Source organism: Calypte anna, chromosome 11 (assembly GCF_003957555.1).
Source record: "Calypte anna isolate BGI_N300 chromosome 11, bCalAnn1_v1.p, whole genome shotgun sequence".
Taxonomy (NCBI): Eukaryota; Metazoa; Chordata; class Aves; order Apodiformes; family Trochilidae; genus Calypte; species Calypte anna.
In genome coordinates this window covers 19,293,394-19,309,751 of record NC_044257.1, presented here as the reverse complement: position 1 = coordinate 19,309,751, position 16,358 = coordinate 19,293,394, and the positions used below count along the sequence as shown (strand labels likewise).

The following is a 16,358-nucleotide window of genomic DNA, read 5'->3' as shown; positions in this document are numbered from 1 at the left end:
AGATTAAAGGCACAGCAGAGGGGGTTGGAGCAGTCTGACCTTGTGGCTCTGTTCCCCTGGGATCAGGCTCCAGGAATGCTCTTGTCTAAGCTTTGGTCAGGAAGAGATGAAGTTGCTCACATCCTGAAACCCAACCTGGGCTGGGGTGTCTGGATCTGGTTGTGTGGGAACGAGGTGCAGGAGCTGCAGGACTTTCTGTAGGGTGTGGATGTTCCCAGCCAGGATGTTTCCCTGGCAATGCTGGGGTGGCTGTAAGGAAAATCCACTGCTGGGGCCTCCCCGGGAGCCAAGGGTGACGTCCTGCAGCCCCAGCCCTGTCACCTGCTCTTGCACCTCGTGACAGAAAGAGAGCCAAACAGTTCTGCTGGTCAGTGTTTCGCCTGGGGACGTGTTCCAGCCAGGGCTTGTCCCTCCCTCTCCTCCCCCCAGCCCAGGAAGCAGCTCTTGGTATCTCTCTCCACATCCTTCCTCTCTCCTGGTGGCAGTGGCTCACACGGTGGTGTCACCATCCCTCCCCGTGCTGCCGGCTCCCTGTTCCTCACAGAGATTATTTTTATCTCCCTTTGTTTGCCAATCCAAAATAAAATCCCTCCCAGTTTTACTGTTTTCCATTTGACACCCGGATTCCTTCTCCCTTTGTGTTTCCAGGGGTGGAGGGGAGGGAGTATCCGGGACAGCCTCACACAGCAGGGATTTCCACCTCAGATAAGTCCCCACAACGGTGTCACCCGTGTCACCACCTCCCCGTGGGAGACCCCAGAATGGGGGTGAACAACCCGAACGACCCGAACGACCCGAACAACCCTCTGAGCTGAGCTGAGCTGTCGGCTCTGCCTGTCCTCCCCAAACCTCCCCAAATCCATCTCCTTGGGGCGTTGCCTTCCGGGGGCGCTGGGATGCCCGGGCTTGGGGTCTGCTGCGTGTGAACGGAAATGCCCCAAAGGAATGACCCGCACCGCCCCGTCCCGCCCCGCCCCGTCCCGCCCCGTCCCGCACCGCACCGCACTGCCCCTCCCTGCCCCTCCCCGTCCCGCCCCGCCCCGTCCCGCCCCGTCCCGCACCGCACTGCCCCTCCCTGCCCCTCCCCGTCCCGCACTGCCCCCGTCCCAGCCCCGCCCGCCCGCCAGGGGGCGCTCTACCGGCCTGGCAGCGCCGCGGTGCACGCCGGGATCTGTAGGCGCCGGAGGATGCCGGGGTGGTCACTTCCGGCGGGGTTGCGGCACTTCCGGTAGGCATGGCGGGCAGGAAAGGGCGGGCGGTGCGGCGGTGCGGGATGGTGTCCAGGGGAGGCTTCCCCGAGCAGGCGGTGAACGGCTGGGTCCTGCAGTTCTACTTCCACCAGGCCATGGCCGCGTACCGGTGCGGGCGGAACCGCGACTTCCGGCAGCTCCGGGACCTCATGCAGGGTAGGCCGGGCCCAGGGATCGGGCTGGGACGGGGAGCGGGCGGGGGGAGAGCCCGGGGAGAGCCCGGGGAGAGCCCGGGGATCCGGGGCTGGCTGGTGAGGGGGAGCTGCGGGGCAGGACCGAGGCCGGGCCGCTGTAACTTGTCCCCTGTCCCTTGTCCCGCAGCGCTGCTGATGCGGCCCCTGGAGAAGGGGCCCATGGTGGCCCAGATGCTGCGCATCATGCAACTCCTGTCGCGGATTGAGGAAGGCGAGAACCTCGGTGGGTCCCCAGCTCTCCCAGCAAAGCTCCGGGGACTCCCCAGCTCGCAGCCCCCCCCCGGCTGGAGCGTGCCCTGTTGGGTGTCTGTGTCCCCGCAGCCCCCGGGAGCTGTGAGCTGTGGGGCGGGTGGGAGCCAGACTGTGTCTGTGGTGCTGCTACAGCTGAGAGCAGCCCGGCCCAACCCGGGGCTGTCCGCAGGTACCAGCCTTGGCACCTCTGCTCAGCTCTGCTCGTGCTTCTGCAGTGCTCCCCTGAGCAGGTTGTTCAGTCAGGTGGAGCTCCTGAGCTGCCTGTGCCTGGTGGGTGGGAGCATCCTGCAGTTTGGGCCTGGCTGCTGTTCCCTGTCAGCTGCAGCAGCTTTGGGATTCGTAGTAAAACTGGGAATGGAGTGGCTCCTTCTGAGGGGCTCTGAGCCCCTCACAAACCCCCAGCTGTGGCCTCTTGCAGATTGCACCTTCGATAAAGAGTCAGAGCTCACCCCTCTGGAGTCAGCCCTTGGTGTCCTGGAGCTCATCCAGGAGGAGTTCTCTGTGGCTGAGAAGACGATGGACACAGTGCAGAGGATGGTGAAGGAAGCTGTAAGCTCTTTGTCTTCCCCAGATCCACGGCTCACTTTCTGTCTGACAAATCCTCGTGCAAGGGGCAGTGGGGATCCCCTCACGTGCAGAGTGTTCTTAGCACTGCCCTGCCCACAAACACCTCCTGAGGGGAGCTCCCGTGCAGCTCCCTCACCTCATGTGCAGATTGTCCCTCTCTGGGCTGGTGCTGTTCCCTCTGCTGGGCTCGGGTGCTCTGTGGGCTTTCCCAAAGCTGCCCAGGAGCAGAGAAACTGAGGTTTGGGGTTTTTTCTGCAGGCTGTGATCGTCTGCATCAAAAACAAAGAGTTTGATAAAGCTTCAAAAATTGTCAAGAGGCACATGGGGAGGGAGCTCAAGAGCCAGGTGAGCCCAGGAGGGGTGGCTGGGTGAGGGCTGGGGGGTGCAGAGGGGTTGGGGTTTGCTTTATGAAGTGGGGAACCCAGAGGCAGAGGAGGTTCCCCCCAGAACTGCCCAGGCCTGGCTGTGTGAAAGGCCCCAGCCCCTCGCTGCCTCCTCCCTGCTCACAGCTTTCTGCCCTCCAGAAAAAGAGGAACGAGCTGCTGGCTCTCATCCGGGAGAAGAATTCTGCTCACCCCATGGTCAGGAACTTCTCCTACAAGAGCTTCCAGCAGAACATGTTCCAGTTCCTCAAGAGCTACGTGGACGACTCGGAGCCGCTGCTGCTGACGGTGGGGACAGGCAGGGACAGCCTGGGGCAGCAGGGACAGGCTGGGAGAGCAGACACCTCCCTGCTGGGAGGCACTGGAGGGACAGCAGCTGGGGCTACGTGGGTGCTGTGCCAGCAGGCAGCTAGGGATGGGTGGCTGCTTTAGTGGGCTCGACCCAAACTGGGTTCCTGAAAGGTTCTGGGTTCCTGAAGGTTCTGTAGAGCTGAACACACTGTGCAGTCTGTGCAGGTTTCCTCTGAGCTCTGCAGCAGCAGCTCAGAATGCCTTTGGGAGGGGCTGAGGTGGGGTGGCTGCAGAGGGAATCAGCTCCACAATGGTCATTGGTTTGGGGTTTTCTTTTCTGTCCAAGATCATGAAAAAGACTTTAAATTCACAACATGGCAGAGAACCAGAACACTGCTCAGTGACTCCTGAGCCTGCAGACAGGCTGATGGAGCAGACAGCAGATCAGGAGCCCTTGGGCAGGGCCCAGAGCCCAGCGGGAGCCCCAGAACCTGCAGGAACACCACAAGACTCAGAGGAAGCTCCCGATCCCACAGCAGAGGCAGGAGGCCCCACTGCAGCTCCCCAGCCCCTGGAAGGGATTCATGACTCCCCTGCAACTCCTCAGCCCCTGGAAGGGACTTGTGACCCCACTGCAGCTCCACAGACTCTGGAAGGGACTCGGGACTCCCCTGCAACTCCTCAGCCCAGAGGAGGAGCACCTGACCCCTCAGCCACTCCTGAACACCTTCCAGCAGTGCTTGATACCCCGGAAGATGCTTCTGAGCCCATGGAAATATGTAAAGAACCAGGAGCAGCTCCAGAACTGCCAGCAGTGCCCTCCAGGGACTCAGACAGGTGAGCAGAGGCACCTCCTGGCCCTGCCTGGCAGCAGCTCCCTTCTGAGGGCAAGTTTGCTTTTAACTGCACCGAGTGCCAGCCCCAAACCCAGAGCACAGAGAAAACGTGCAGGTGGTTTGGGTTTATTTTGAAGGGATTCAGTGCTTTGGCACACCAGGAAGGGAGGGGGGTGGCTGGCAGGAGGCTGGCTGTGCTGGAGCAGTGTTTGGTGTCCATATGGGTCAGCCCCTCCTGGGGAGCAGCTGAAGGGTGCCTGGCCCTGGGAATGTCCTCCCAAGCCCCGTGTCCCCAGGGTGGGCTGGGGGGCTGGGAATGTTGGGGATGTCACCTCAGGGGAGAGCCTGGTGTGGGTGACAGGGAGCCAGCGTGGTGACACCGTCACAGCCTGCTCGGTTGTGTTTGTTTTGTAGGCAGCCCCCCGGGACCAGCTATGGGATTTCTGTCCTGAGAGAAGCTTTCAAGATCCTGTCTGACTCCCAGGATTCTGAGGCACTCTTCACCCAGCTGGATGCAGCAGACTTTCCCTTCCCCAAGCAACTGTCTCCTTCTGTACCCCACAGAACCAAGAGGCGGAAAGAAGCGGAGAGCCGAGATCCTGAGACCTCGGAGCCTCCCGAGGTTCCCCATAAGGGCAAACGTTTGCTGACCATAAGCAAACTGGTCATGGAGCAGGACAGCCAGCACAGCGAGTCCAGCAAGAGCCCGGACTCTTCCCAGGAGCCCGTGGTGTCCTCTGCTTCCAGACCTCCTCAGAAACCCCAGGACCAGCTGGTGTCCACTCACAGCTCCAAGTACGCAGCCCCTCTGCCCTGGCTCTGCAGCCCAGCAGGTGATGGGGTTGAGGCACTTGACCTCACAGAGAGGCCCCTGGGCTCAGTGGTGGCACAGGGAGAGCTCCTGGGGAGTTCCTGGGCAGTCTGGAAGGTTCTGCCTGAGCTGTTGGCAGCTCTGTGCTGTGCAGTGGCAGCCCAGCTGTGTCTGTCTGATTCCTGCCAGTGCAGTTTGAATATTTCCCCCCTGAGCCTCCTGACAGGAGCTCCTGAGGACTCCCCCTGCTCAGAGGGCTGCAGGGGAGGTGTGGGAGGGTTTATCTGCTGCTCCAGGGGTGCTTTTCTCTGCCCTGCCTGCTGCTCACAGGCTTCCTGCTGTGCTTCAGGGGCCCTGCACCTTCTCCTGGAACTCTCCCTGGCCAGCAGGCTCAGTGAACACTTCCCTGCTTTCAGGTCCTTCCAGGGAAGGTGGAACAGCTCGTATGGCAAGGAGGAGAAGGACTGCTGGAGTGATGAGGATGAGCTCTTCTCAGACGCAGGTGAGAGCAGCCCCCCTGGTGCAGGTGCTCACTGCTGGCACCCCTGGCCCTGGGCATTGTTCACAGGTATCTTGCTGCTGCTGTGTAGTGGAATTTTGAAACCAGAAATCCTAAAAACCCAAGAAAACTGTGACAGTGCAGCTCCAGGAGACTTGTTCTTCCTACCTCTGACCTGAGACCTGTGCCAAAACCCAGGAATGTTTCAGGCTCCCCTGCTGAGCTCACAGGATGTGGATGTTGGAGCTGCAACTCCTGCCCTGTTCTCCTGCACTGGTATCAACTGGAGCTCCAGTTTCCCTTTTCAGGCAGATCCAGTTTCCAGCCCAGTTCCCTTTGCAGCTGGAGGGGCAGACAGTGGAGGGCCCAGTCCATCCTGGCCACATCCAGGGTGGATGTCCCCATTCTTGTACAAAACAAAAGAGATCTTGTTGGGAAGCTGTCACAGAAAGATTGGGGCTTGAACTGGAAAGGCTGTGAGAGGGTGGGGATGGAGCAGTGTGGTGCTGCTGGCTGACTGCACATCCCTGGCAGCTCTGGGGGGTTCTGCACCTCCTGAGCTGGGGTAAATGTCCTTTTCTTTTTCAGCATCATTGGAGGCAAATGGCCACAACTCTACAGTGTTTGGATCCAAGAAGCAGGTAAGGTGGAGCCCTGGGGTCCTCTCAGGGCTGAAATCAGGATGGGGCTGTGTAGAGGAGCAGAGTGGGGCAATCAGAGACACTGTGGTGAGGAGCTCAGCTGCTCAGGCCACCTCACCCCCAGCCTGCAGGGTGAGCTGGGTCGGAAGTGATGTTTCCTGGGGCTGGATGCAATATCCAGGTGTGATGGGAGTTGTGCAGAGCTGCCTGGAGTGTCTGTGCTCAGACAGCCCTGTCTGGCTCTTGGCTGAAGCTGTGCAGTGCCCACACTGCAGCACAGTGCTCCTGGTAACTCCTCCCCTCAGTTATTTTGTTTTTTCTCCAATACAAAAAAGCAGGGGCCCTGCAGACCTGAAACCAGAACCACAGGGTCATTTGGGTTGGAAAAAGCTCTTTAATCGTTCAGTCCAACCATTCCCCCCAGGTACTGCCAAGGCCACCCCTGCCTCATGTCCCCCAGCACATCCCCAGGCTCTGAAACCCCTCCAGGGATGATGGGGACTCCAGCCCTGCCCTGGGCAGCCTGGGCCAGGCCCTGACAACCCTTTCCAGGCAGAAATTCTTCCCCAGCTCCAACCTAAACCTCCCCTGGCACCACTTGAGGTGTGCCCAAAGTTCCTCTTGTCCCATCCCTTGTTCCTTGGGAGCAGAGCCCGACCCCCCCTGGCTCCAACCTCCTCTCAGGGGGTTGCAGAGAGCCACAAGGTCTCCCCTCAGCCTCCTCTGCTCCAGGATCAGCACCCCCAGGGCCCTCAGCAGGTCAGACTCGTGGTTCTGCCTGTGGGGTGCTCAGGGAAGGCTCCTGCCCTGCTCTTGTGCAGAAATGGACGATCCAGGAGAGCGAGTGGATCAAGGAAGGGGTGAAGAAGTTTGGCGAGGGCCGGTGGAAAGCCATCTGCCAGCAGTTCCCCTTCCAGAACCGCACGGCGGTGATGATCAAGGATCGCTGGAGGACCATGAAGAAACTGGGAATCCTCTGAAGTTGTGAGTCACCAGACCTTTGGTGTCAAAACCTTTTTCTTCTTGGTTTTTTTTTTTTTTTATTTTTGAAGCTGGACTGGAGTGATGGCAGCAAGGAGGCTGCTGTGCTCATCCCCAGTGTGTGTTGGGGCCCCACGGCTGCTCCAGCAGATGGAAGCCCTGTCTGACAGGAGCCACTTCTCGAGGTGTAGCTGCCAGGTGTGGGTCTCCTGCAGCTGGCAGAACCCACACAGCCTGACCACACGTGCTGGGAAATGATCAGCATTGGGATTTCCTGCAGCCCCATGGGCTGTGAAGTGGCACTTTTTGCTGCTCAGATGCTGTCAAACGGCAGAGTAATCCCATCAGGGGCTTTGTTGTTTTTTGTTTTTTTTAATGTAATGCATTTTAATGTCTGAACTGTGGATTGGTTGCTGCATCTGTTTGCATTCTGTTCCCTGTGGGGGAGAGGCAGCAGTTCCAGGGCTGCTGGGGGGCACATGTAGGTCAGCAGATCTGCTTTGACTCCGTTTGTATTTTTTTCCACATTTATTTCTGTTTTGGCAGTGGCTGTTCTGCGTGGGGGGATTTCTATCTCCCAGTTCTGAGGCTTTAAAAAGCATTCTCTTTTGTTATGTTCTCTTGTTATTCTCTTTCGTTGTTCCCATGTTCCAAATTCCAGAGTTTGGTTGTGTCTGAGGGACACTTCTGGTGCCCTCCCATCGTGTGCAGCCCCTGCCAGCTCCCAGGTGCTGCCCCTCAGCGCCCGGTTTTCTGTAAAATAAAAGTTCCTTTCTTCTTGTCCAGCAGAGTTTTGGTAGCTGTGGCAGAGCAGCAGTGTGGGGCACACCCTGCCCTTGGAGTGTGGGGCTGCCCCTTCCCCCCCAGGGCCACGGGGTGCTGTGAGAGGGCTGTTTGGGGTGGGACGGTGATGGCTGAGGTGTGGGGTGCTGCTGCAGGAGGCAGGAGCTCCTGGGTTAGTTCCTGTTGAAATCGGAGGTCTGGGGGTGTTCTCTAAAAGCCTCTGGGCTGTGTTCCCAGGGAGAATTCTGTCTGGGAACACCTGCTCCCCCCTGGCCTTCAGCAGCAGATGCTGGAATGAGCTTCCCCGTCACCTGGCCCTGCCCAGACCTTTCCCTCACAACCCCCACTCCCTGGGGGGGAGGTGGGAGCACCCTGAGCTCCCAGGGACCCTTCAGAGCCGTTCAGGGCTTGATGCAAGCCAGGAGCTGGGCAGCACTTGCCCCTGCTGTGTCAGTGCTGTGTGGGGCTGAGCCCCTCCACCTCTTACCCCCAGCTGTGTGGGGAAGGTGTTGCAGCCAAGGCTTCACTCAAACTGGAAGTTTCTTGGAGTAGAAACACTTTTCCAGCTTAATTTGCTCGTTGAGAAGAGGCAGGGCCTGGCACAGTGTTGGTCATTGAGAGGAGGGGGCTGTGCTGGGTCAGCTCCTGCTCACCCCGACCTCACCCGGAGGAGCAGCCGGTGCTGGGCTCCTCCTGACACAGCCCCGGGCAGTTAATCATTAACAACACCCCCTGAGCAGCCGGGCAGGAGGATGAGGAGGATGAGGATGCTGCTGCTGCTGCTCCTGGTGGTCCCTGCCGGCTGCCCCAGGACTGAGGCCCTGAGCCCCTCCAGGCAGGACCCCCCCTTCCCTGGGGCAGGGGGCTACGACTTCGCTGTGGTGATCCCAGCTGGGGAGGTGCAGTGCTTCTGGCAGTTTGCCCACCAGAGGGGTGACTTCTTCTTCAGCTACGAGGTGAGAACTGGGGGGACGTGTGCCTGGGGGCGTGGGGGTCAGTCCTTGCCTAGGGACCACCAGTTGTCTCCCCTCTGTGCTGGGTGATCCCCTGGCACCTGTGCCCAGGGTTATGGGTGGCTGGAGTGGTGATCATGGAATCTTTCATGTTGGAAAAGACCCTTGGGATCACTGAGTCCCTTGGGATCATCCAGTCCAACCATCATCCCTACCTGACAAAGTTCTCCTCTAAACCTTATCCAATACCACATTTAAACAACCCTTAAACACTCTGGGGACGGTGACTCAACCACCTCCCTGGGCAGACGGTTCCAGGCTCTGATCACCCTTCCTGTGAATGGTTTTTTTCCTAATGCCCACTCTAAACCCCCCTGTTGCAGCTTGAAGCCATTCCCCCCTGATGACCATGTGCTCGCTGAACTCCAGACCCCAAGGGTCAAGACACGGGATGGTTGGGCACTTGGGTACTTCACCTCAGGCACTGAGCTTTGTTTAGGCAGTTTCCACCAGCAATCCTGTTAAGTTAAAAAAAGCAACTGTTTTAAAACCATAAATTGGCACTGATGGCTCTGGACATGGTGCTGGAGCACCAGGAGCTCCCTCACAGGGACCTGTGGGATGTCACAGTGCTGTGGGGGGCTCTGCCCTTGGCTGGGCTGCTGGAGGCTGTCTCAGCCCCCAGAGCTGCAGCTGTAGCACATCAAGGTGTCAGGCACAGCCCTGGTTGTCCCCACACTCTGTCCCTGCAGGAGCAGCAGCCCTTGAGCTGCTGTTTACACTCTGATTGCTGAAGGAGAGCCAGGACACAGCCCAGCCCAACTCCACCCCCCACTCCCCAGAGATCCCCAACCAAGCCCCGGGGCTCCTGCAGGGTCCCATCCATCCCCCAGGTGCAGATCCGGGCCCAGAACCCCCCCCTCAGGTGTCTCCTGCTTCCAGGTCCAGCGTGCCACAGGGATTGGCAACCAGAGGGACATCTTGGCCACAGCCAGTGACCCCAGAGGCTCCCAGCTGGGTGCTTCCCAGCACGTGCGAGGACAGATTGACTTCCACACGCAGGACACAGGTTCTCCCACACCAGCCCCAGCAGCTCCCAGCCTGCCCGGGCAGACGCTGCTCCCCCAGCCCGGGGCTGGGTCTGCCTGGCAGCAGCCCCTCTCCTCAGGACACATCCCACCCCTTTCTCCCTGCAGGTTTCTACCAGCTGTGCCTGGACAACCAGCACAACCACTTTGGCTTCATGCAGGTCTACCTCAGCTTTGGTGTCTCCTATGAAGACTCCAGTGTGGCAGAGCAGCAGCCAGCAGAGAAGGCAGAGCTGAACAACACCCTGGAGGCCATCGGGGTGAGTGCCAAGGGTGCTGCAGCCCAGCAGGGACAGGAGCTCCTGCGGGCACCGGGAGGGTGTTTGCTGCAGGCTGGGCAGCTCCAAGCCCAGCTCCTGCCTGTCCCCAGGTCAGCATCCAGAAGCTGCAGCTCAGAGCCTTCCACATGTGGAGGTTTTACAACTTCGACCGCATGCGGAAAGCCTCCGACTCCTTCCTGCTGCAGTCCAACCACAGCTACATCACCCGATGGTCCCTGGCACAGAGCTGCCTCATCATCCTCTCGGGGGTCCTGCAGCTCTACTGCCTGAAGAGCCTCTTCAACCTCCAGAGCTCCTGCAGGCAGCAGTGCTAGGAGAGCCCAGAGCCCCTGCCTGCAGTGCCAGGGCTGGAGCTGCCACTCTGCCCCTTCCCTGAGGGGAGGGAAGGTTGGATCCTGTCCTGAGGAGGAGGAAGGGGAGTGCCCCCACCTCCTGCCTGGCCTCAGCTGGAGTCACCCCAAGGGAAGAAGAATGTGATGTGGCCACACAAGCTGTGTGTGCTGGGGGGGCTGGTGACATCCCTGCCTGTCCCAGGTGTCCCACTGCACCTTTTCTAGCAGACCCCCAATAAAGGGACCCCCAGGAGTGACCTCAGCCTCCAGCCCACACCCTCTGTGAGCCTCACAGGCAGCTGCCTGCCCCTTCCCCCCTCCCTGGAGCTCAGCTCTCAGCCTCCCCAAACCCCTCCCAGCTTTTCCCCTCCAGAGTTTCACCCCAGTGCCAGTTAGGGGGGCTGAACCCCCCCCCCCAGAGGCTCCACACCAGGCACTCAGAGGAAGGAACAGCTTTATCTGAGGGCAGGGCTGGCAGAGTGGGGGCCGCCCCTCCATGCCTCAGCAGCACCTCAGGGGGTGTCAGCAGCTCTCGGTCCCTCTGCCCCCCTCAGGGTGGGCTCCCCACGTGTCTGCTGCACCCAGGGTGCAGGACAGGGTCCCTTCTGCCTGGGAACTGGGGTGTCTGCAGAGCACGGGGGTGTCCTTAGGTCAGAGCCTCCTCGTTCCGCACGTACTCCCCAACATCAGCCTGGTGGAACACCACGATGGCCATGGGATCCACCTTCCTGCACTCCTGCGTGGACTTGGCAGCCACCCCAAAGCCCTGGGGAGGAGAGGTGAGAGGGAGTCACACAAACACACACACACACACACCCCTCTGGCACCCAGCCCTGGAGGAGCAGGGGCTGCCCCGGGGTCACTCACCAGTGGGATGTCAGCCATGGAGAACACCACCACCCCCTGGTACTGCGCCGTGTGCTCCGTGATGCGGCCCAGCCCCGACTTCAGGACGTGGTTACCGTAGAGGAAGGACTGCTCAGAGCCAGGCTTCACCCACACCTTGTGCTGCCAGAGAGCACCGGGGCTGTCAGGGGCTGGGGGGTCACGGGGGGGATTAAAGGGACTGTGAAGGGGGCGTGGGGCACTTTGAGGGGCTGGGGGTGTCGGTGAGGGGGCTGTGAGGGTCTGGGGGCAGTGCCCGTGTCCCACCTTGGCGTAGGGTGCCAGGTAATCCAGCGCCGTGACGCTGAGCCGGAACTTGTGTGTCTTGGTGAACCTCCCGAAGCAGGTGCCCGGGGACACCAGGCTCTCCCGGGGCACGCTGGCCGCCGCCTTCAGCAGCTTCTCGCTGGGGTTGGGGGAGCGGAGCTGAGCGGCTGCCGGGACGGAGCCCCCGAGCCCCCCGAGCCCCCGGGTCCCTCACCTCAGGTAGTAGACGCGGTCCCGGTGCAGGCGGAAGCAGTAGGTGCCATCGGGCCGGTCCACCAGCAGCTGGATGTTCTCACCGATGCTGCGGGGACGGAACCGTCAGCACCGACCCGCTCTGCGGTGCCCCCCGGCTTCCCACAGCCCCGGCAGGGACCCCCCGCTCCCCATCCCCTCCCCGTTCCCGGTTCCCCTGTTCCCGTTCCCGTCCCCGTGCCCTCACTATCTCCCCAGTTTCTCGAACACCGCCCGTGTCTCCGTCTCGGTCAGCGGCCGCATCGCGCACGCGGAGCCGCCACCCTGCCGGAAGCGGAAGCGGCTGCACCGGAAGTGCCGTGGCAGACCAACGAGACGGGGCGGGCGGAGCGGCGCCATGGCGGCGGTGGCGGAGGAGGCCCGGCTGCTGGCCTGGCTGCGCGGCCCCGCGGCCCCGGCACACGGCGGCCCCGAGCTCTCCGCTTACGTGTCCGAGCTGGCGGGGCTGGGGCTGGCGGAGCTGGGCCGGGAACCGGCGCGGTTGGCCGCGGAACGGGCGCGGGTCGGGGCCGAGACCCGGCGCTTGGCCTTCGAGCACTACCGGGCGTTCATCCGCTCCGCTGAGTGCACCGGGCGCGCCGGGAGAGGCTTCGGCGGCATCGAGAGCCGACTGGGCAGCCTGCTGGACCGCCTGCCCGCCCTCCAGGATGCCTGCCGGTGCGGGACGGGGCGGTGGGAAAGGGGCTGGAGGGGCTGCGGGGGGAACAGGAGGAACCCCCGGGACTCGGGGTGAGCACCCCGGAACGGGGAGGGGTCTGGGGGTGCAGGAGCAGCTCTGGGGTCAGAGGGGGTCCCAGTAAGAGTGAGGGAATGGGGGTTCCTGGAAGCACTGGGGAGAAGCTGGGGATGGGGGGCTCCAGGGTCTCCCTTCCTTGTTGCTGATCCTGGTCCTGCCCTGGTCCTGATCCTGCCCTGGTTCTGATCCTGATCCTGATCCTGCCCTGGTCCTGATCCTGGTCCTGGTCCTGCCCTGGTCCTGCAGGAGTTTCATGCGTGAGGCTGAGCAGATCGCCTGCAGCCGTCGGATGAACAGCCTGACCCTGAACCGCCACACGGAGATCCTGGAGATCCTGGAGATCCCGCAGCTGATGGACACCTGTGTGCGGAACGGGTACTACGAGGAGGCCCTGGAGCTGGCTGCCTACGTGCGGCGGCTGGAGAGGAAGCACAGCAGCATCCCTGTCATCCAGGTACCACCACACAGCCTCACAGAAGTGTCACAGTTGGACCTCTGGGATGGCCACGTCCAGCTCTCAGCATCCCTCCCAAACAGAACACAGATGTCACTGTCTGGAGCACCCACTGGAGCCTCATCCACACAGTGCTTAACTCTCTCCAGGGATGGTGACTCCACCACCTCCCTTGGCAGCCCATTCCAGTGCTCTCTCAGGAGAAAATTTCTTCCTCAGATCTGGTCTAAACCTCCCCAGCTGCACTTTCAGGCCATCTCGATTCTTGGGGTGCCCTACACAGGGACAGGAGTTGGACTCGATGGTCCTGATGGGTCCCTTCCAACTGGGCAGATTCTATGATTTGCTCCAGCCCATTGCTCACTGTAGAGCAGAATCAGCACCCACCTATCCCTGCACCCTCCTCTCAGGGAGTTGCAGAGAATCACAGAACCCTGGAATGGTTTGGGCTGGAAGGGACCTTAAAGCTCATCCAGTTCCTACCCCCCTGCCATGCCCAGGGACTCCTCCCACAGCCCAGGTTGCTCCAAGCCCCATCCAACCTGGGCTGAGACACTGCCAGGGATGGGGCAGCCACAGCTTCTTGGGGCAACCAGGGGCTCAGCACCTCACAGGGAAGAATTTCCTCCTCATATCTCACCTAAATCTCCCCTCATCATGGTTAAAGCCATCACCCCTCGTCCTCTCTCTACACACCCCTGTCAAAAGCCCTCCCCCAGCTTGCTGAGAGACCCATCAGGTATTGGGAAGTTGGTATCAGAAGGTTTCCTCTAAACTAAACACCCCAATGCCCTCAGCCTCTCCTCACAGGATGTGCTCCCCAGACCCTCCAGCAGCTCCCTTGCCCTTCTCTGAACCCACTCCAGCCCCTCCGTGTCACCCAGGGGCCCCGAGCCGCCGCACAGCCCCCGGGCTCATCCTGATCCCTCTCTGCTCCCCAGGGCATCGTGGGGGAGGTCCGTCAGTCGGCCCAGCTGATGCTGACCCAGCTGCTGCAGCAGCTCCGCACCAACCTGCAGCTGCCGTGCTGCCTGCGGGTCATCGGCTTCCTGCGCCGCATGGACGTGCTGACCGAGCCCGAGCTGCGCCTCAAGTTCCTGCAGGCGCGGGACGCCTGGCTGCGCTCCGTCCTGGCCGCCATCCCGCACCACGACCCCTACTTCCACCTCACCAAAACCGTCGAGGCCTGCCGCGTGCACCTCTTCGACGTCGTCACGCAGTACCGCGCCATCTTCTCTGACGAGGAGCCCCTGGTGCCGCCGTCCCCCCCGGGCCCCGGCGCGGGGCGGCCCCTCCACGAGGCGGCCATCTTCCACGGCTGGGTGCTGCAGAAGGTCTCCGAGTTCCTGCGGACCTTGGAGCGGGACCTGCAGCGCGGGGCGGGCGGGCGGCTGGACTCGCTGCTGGGGCAGTGCATGTACTTCGGGCTCTCCTTCAGCAGGGTGGGGGTCGATTTCCGCGGGCAGTTGGCCCCCATCTTCCAACGCGTCGCCGCCGACGCCTTCCGGAAGGCGGTGGAGGAAACGGTGGAGAAATTTCGTGAGGAAATGAATTCCTACACCCTCATCTCCACCCCGGCTGTCCTGGGAGGGGGCAGCGCGGGGGTGCCGGTGCCCTCGGCTCAGCCGGGCACGCTGCAGCCCCCCATGGTGCTGCTGGATTTCCCACCCCTCGCCTGTTTCCTCAACGGGCTCCTCGTCGCCTTCAACGACCTGCGGCTCTGCTGCCCCGTGGCCCTGGCCCAGGATGTCACCACCTGCCTGGAGGACGCCCTGGGTGAGGTGAGGTGCTCAGAGCTCTGCCTCTTTACCTGATTCTCCTTGTGTTCTCCCTGGGTTTAGTAACCTTTTTTCACTCCAGGTGACCAAAACCATCCTGGCTTTCCACCGAGCGGAGGAAGCAGCTTTCAGCGGGCGGGAGCAGGAGCTCTTTGTCCAGTTCTGCACCGTGTTCCTGGAAGATCTTCTCCCTTACCTCAACCGCTGCCTCCAGGTCCTCTTTCCTCCGGCACAGATCGCTCAGGCACTGGGTGAGACCCTCGGGGGAGGTTTCCTTCTCGTGGGCGGGGGGCTGCCCCTGTGGCTTCCCCCCCATGAGCCGTGCTGACCCCTAAGCCCACCTTTTGGGGGTGTCACCCCCTTGACCCCTTTTTCCCTGTCTGCCAGGTGTGCCCCCCACCCACCTGCAGCGTTTCAGCCGGCTGGGCTGCATCGACGTGGCGGCCCTGAGGGCGCCATTGGCTTTCCTGCTGCCGGAGTCACCTCAGGAGCTCCCCCCGTGCCTGGAGACCCTCCCTGGGGAGGGGAAGACCCCTCCTGAGGAAGGGGCTCCGCTTCCCGACGCCCCCACTGCCGCAGAGTAGGGGGGGTGGTAGGGCCGGGCTGTGTCACCCCGGAACCTTCCTGCCCCGAGGGTGAAGCGGTCCCGTGGGTCCCGTGGGTCCCGCCGCTCCCCGTCCCCGAACCGCCGCACTGCGAGTCCTCCGGGCCGCCAGGCGGCGCTGCCGTACCCTGCCTGTGCGGCCGCTCTATCTGCATGGCCGCGGTATCGGTGGGTCGGGCTCTGGCGGGCCGGGCCCGTTCGGGTCCCCCGGTTCGGGGTTGCGGGGACGGGGCGGGTTGGGGCCAACGGGAACGGTCCTACTGGCGAGCGCTGCGGCGGCGGGTGCTGGGCCCCCCCATCCCGCCTTTCGCCGTCCCCTGCCAGGCGGGAGCCCCGGTCCTGCGGGCCGCTGCCGCCGCCGTGGGTCCGGAGCGCTGGGGCGGCCCCGAGGTGCGGGGTTTGGCGGCGGCGCTGACCGCCGGGCTGCGGCGGTGGCCGTGCCTGGGGCTGAGCGCCCCGCAGCTGGGGGTCCCGCTCAGGGTCTTCGCCGCCGAGCTGACCCCCGAGCGCTGCAGCCGGTACCCGCCCGAGTTCCGCCGAGCGCACCGGATCGAGCCCTTCCCGCTCCGGGTCATCGTTAACCCCGTCATCCGCGTCCTGGACTCACGGGTGGTTGTCGGGCCCGAGGGCTGCGCCAGCCTCCGCGGATTCTCCGCCTACGTCCCGCGGCACTGGGCCGTTCACGTCTCCGGTATGGACCCCCCGGGGGTAGGGAGGAATCTTCCGTCCTTCCCAAACCCCCCCTGACCGCCTCCCGGGAGGTTTTGCCCCTCGACCCTCCCTTCCCACTCCCCTGCGGGCTCCTGCCCTTCGCAGCCCCTTGGCCACGCCCTTGGGGTGGGTCCTGCCCTCCCCAACCCCCCCCTGCCCCGGTGGGCTTTGCCCCTTCAGCCCCCCCTGCCCTGGGCCCCGGTGGGACCCACCCCTGACCCCCACTCTTTCCCCCCCACAGGTGTGGATGAGCAGGGTGAGGCAGTGAGCTGGGAGGCAGTGGGCTGGGCCGCCCGCATCGCCCAGCACGAGGTGGATCACCTGGATGGGATCCTCTACGTGGACCGCATGGACACCCGAACCTTCACCAACATCTCCTGGATGGAGCTCCTGGACTGACACCCGGGCAGGGGGCTCCGGGCAGGGGGTCCCACAGGGGTTTTACCACAGCCAATACAGAGTATGAGGACTCAACGTGGCTCTGACCCTTCCTGTGCCTTCCCTCGGGAACTGGGGGGGTCACAAGGGG

General features: G+C 62.5%; 5 protein-coding genes across 9 annotated transcripts; 4 read left to right on the top strand and 1 right to left on the bottom strand.

Annotated features, from left to right (window-relative positions):
* Positions 1–1,227: 1,227 nt before the first annotated feature.
* TERF2 (telomeric repeat binding factor 2) lies at positions 1,228–7,108 on the top strand. 4 transcript variants are annotated; one of them, XM_030457759.1, is made up of 10 exons: positions 1,228–1,406; positions 1,572–1,667; positions 2,115–2,245; positions 2,522–2,608; positions 2,788–2,934; positions 3,284–3,774; positions 4,188–4,568; positions 5,001–5,086; positions 5,672–5,724; positions 6,546–7,108. In XM_030457759.1, exons 1-10 carry the CDS (start codon positions 1,235–1,237, stop codon positions 6,702–6,704), a joined length of 1,803 nt encoding a protein of 600 aa, XP_030313619.1. In that variant the 5' UTR covers positions 1,228–1,234; the 3' UTR covers positions 6,705–7,108. The 4 variants fall into 4 exon arrangements, with proteins under 4 accessions (XP_030313619.1, XP_030313621.1, XP_030313622.1 ...); XM_030457761.1 differs by having other exon boundaries at positions 1,243–1,406; positions 2,791–2,934; XM_030457762.1 differs by having other exon boundaries at positions 1,243–1,406; positions 2,773–2,934; positions 4,338–4,568.
* Positions 7,109–8,221: 1,113 nt separating this feature from the next.
* TMED6 (transmembrane p24 trafficking protein 6) lies at positions 8,222–10,369 on the top strand. Its single transcript, XM_008491134.2, has 4 exons — positions 8,222–8,444; positions 9,384–9,510; positions 9,638–9,789; positions 9,900–10,369. The coding sequence occupies exons 1-4, from the start codon at positions 8,241–8,243 to the stop codon at positions 10,122–10,124; spliced, it is 708 nt and encodes a 235-aa protein (XP_008489356.2). The 5' UTR covers positions 8,222–8,240; the 3' UTR covers positions 10,125–10,369.
* A 210-nt stretch (positions 10,370–10,579) lies between these two features.
* Positions 10,580–11,827, bottom strand: NIP7 (nucleolar pre-rRNA processing protein NIP7). 2 transcript variants are annotated; one of them, XM_008491146.2, is made up of 5 exons: positions 11,734–11,827; positions 11,509–11,595; positions 11,295–11,433; positions 11,010–11,150; positions 10,580–10,908 (listed from the first exon to the last, which is right to left on the bottom strand). In XM_008491146.2, exons 1-5 carry the CDS (start codon positions 11,787–11,789, stop codon positions 10,789–10,791), a joined length of 543 nt encoding a protein of 180 aa, XP_008489368.2. In that variant the 5' UTR covers positions 11,790–11,827; the 3' UTR covers positions 10,580–10,788. The 2 variants fall into 2 exon arrangements, with proteins under 2 accessions (XP_008489368.2, XP_030313629.1); XM_030457769.1 differs by having other exon boundaries at positions 11,010–11,087.
* A 56-nt stretch (positions 11,828–11,883) lies between these two features.
* COG8 (component of oligomeric golgi complex 8) lies at positions 11,884–15,122 on the top strand. Its single transcript, XM_030457763.1, has 5 exons — positions 11,884–12,203; positions 12,529–12,736; positions 13,678–14,517; positions 14,597–14,765; positions 14,902–15,122. Exons 1-5 carry the CDS (start codon positions 11,884–11,886, stop codon positions 15,096–15,098), a joined length of 1,734 nt encoding a protein of 577 aa, XP_030313623.1. The 3' UTR covers positions 15,099–15,122.
* A 139-nt stretch (positions 15,123–15,261) lies between these two features.
* On the top strand, positions 15,262–16,303 carry PDF (peptide deformylase, mitochondrial). The gene is made up of 2 exons (XM_030457768.1): positions 15,262–15,809; positions 16,071–16,303. Exons 1-2 carry the CDS (start codon positions 15,272–15,274, stop codon positions 16,226–16,228), a joined length of 696 nt encoding a protein of 231 aa, XP_030313628.1. The 5' UTR covers positions 15,262–15,271; the 3' UTR covers positions 16,229–16,303.
* The last annotated feature ends 55 nt before the right edge of the window (positions 16,304–16,358 follow it).

Excerpts from the sequence above, each read along its gene's own strand:
- COG8 (XM_030457763.1), top strand. The coding sequence starts at position 11,884 with ATGGCGGCGGTGGCGGAGGAGGCCCGGCTGCTGGCCTGGCTGCGCGGC. Across the intron at positions 12,737-13,677 it reads GCAGCATCCCTGTCATCCAG|GGCATCGTGGGGGAGGTCCG; the intron begins GTACCACCACAC and ends TCTGCTCCCCAG. Across the intron at positions 14,518-14,596 it reads TGGAGGACGCCCTGGGTGAG|GTGACCAAAACCATCCTGGC; the intron begins GTGAGGTGCTCA and ends TTTTCACTCCAG.
- PDF (XM_030457768.1), top strand. The coding sequence starts at position 15,272 with ATGGCCGCGGTATCGGTGGGTCGGGCTCTGGCGGGCCGGGCCCGTTCG. Across the intron at positions 15,810-16,070 it reads CTGGGCCGTTCACGTCTCCG|GTGTGGATGAGCAGGGTGAG; the intron begins GTATGGACCCCC and ends TCCCCCCCACAG.
- TERF2 (XM_030457759.1), top strand. The coding sequence starts at position 1,235 with ATGGCGGGCAGGAAAGGGCGGGCGGTGCGGCGGTGCGGGATGGTGTCC. Across the intron at positions 1,668-2,114 it reads TGAGGAAGGCGAGAACCTCG|ATTGCACCTTCGATAAAGAG; the intron begins GTGGGTCCCCAG and ends GGCCTCTTGCAG. Across the intron at positions 2,246-2,521 it reads AGAGGATGGTGAAGGAAGCT|GCTGTGATCGTCTGCATCAA; the intron begins GTAAGCTCTTTG and ends TTTTTTCTGCAG.
- TMED6 (XM_008491134.2), top strand. The coding sequence starts at position 8,241 with ATGAGGAGGATGAGGATGCTGCTGCTGCTGCTCCTGGTGGTCCCTGCC. Across the intron at positions 9,511-9,637 it reads CTTCCACACGCAGGACACAG|GTTTCTACCAGCTGTGCCTG; the intron begins GTTCTCCCACAC and ends TTCTCCCTGCAG. Across the intron at positions 9,790-9,899 it reads ACACCCTGGAGGCCATCGGG|GTCAGCATCCAGAAGCTGCA; the intron begins GTGAGTGCCAAG and ends GCCTGTCCCCAG.
- NIP7 (XM_008491146.2), bottom strand. The coding sequence starts at position 11,789 with ATGCGGCCGCTGACCGAGACGGAGACACGGGCGGTGTTCGAGAAACTG. Across the intron at positions 11,151-11,294 it reads ACCTGGCACCCTACGCCAAG|CACAAGGTGTGGGTGAAGCC; the intron begins GTGGGACACGGG and ends GCTCTCTGGCAG. Across the intron at positions 10,909-11,009 it reads CCATGGCTGACATCCCACTG|GGCTTTGGGGTGGCTGCCAA; the intron begins GTGAGTGACCCC and ends TCTCCTCCCCAG.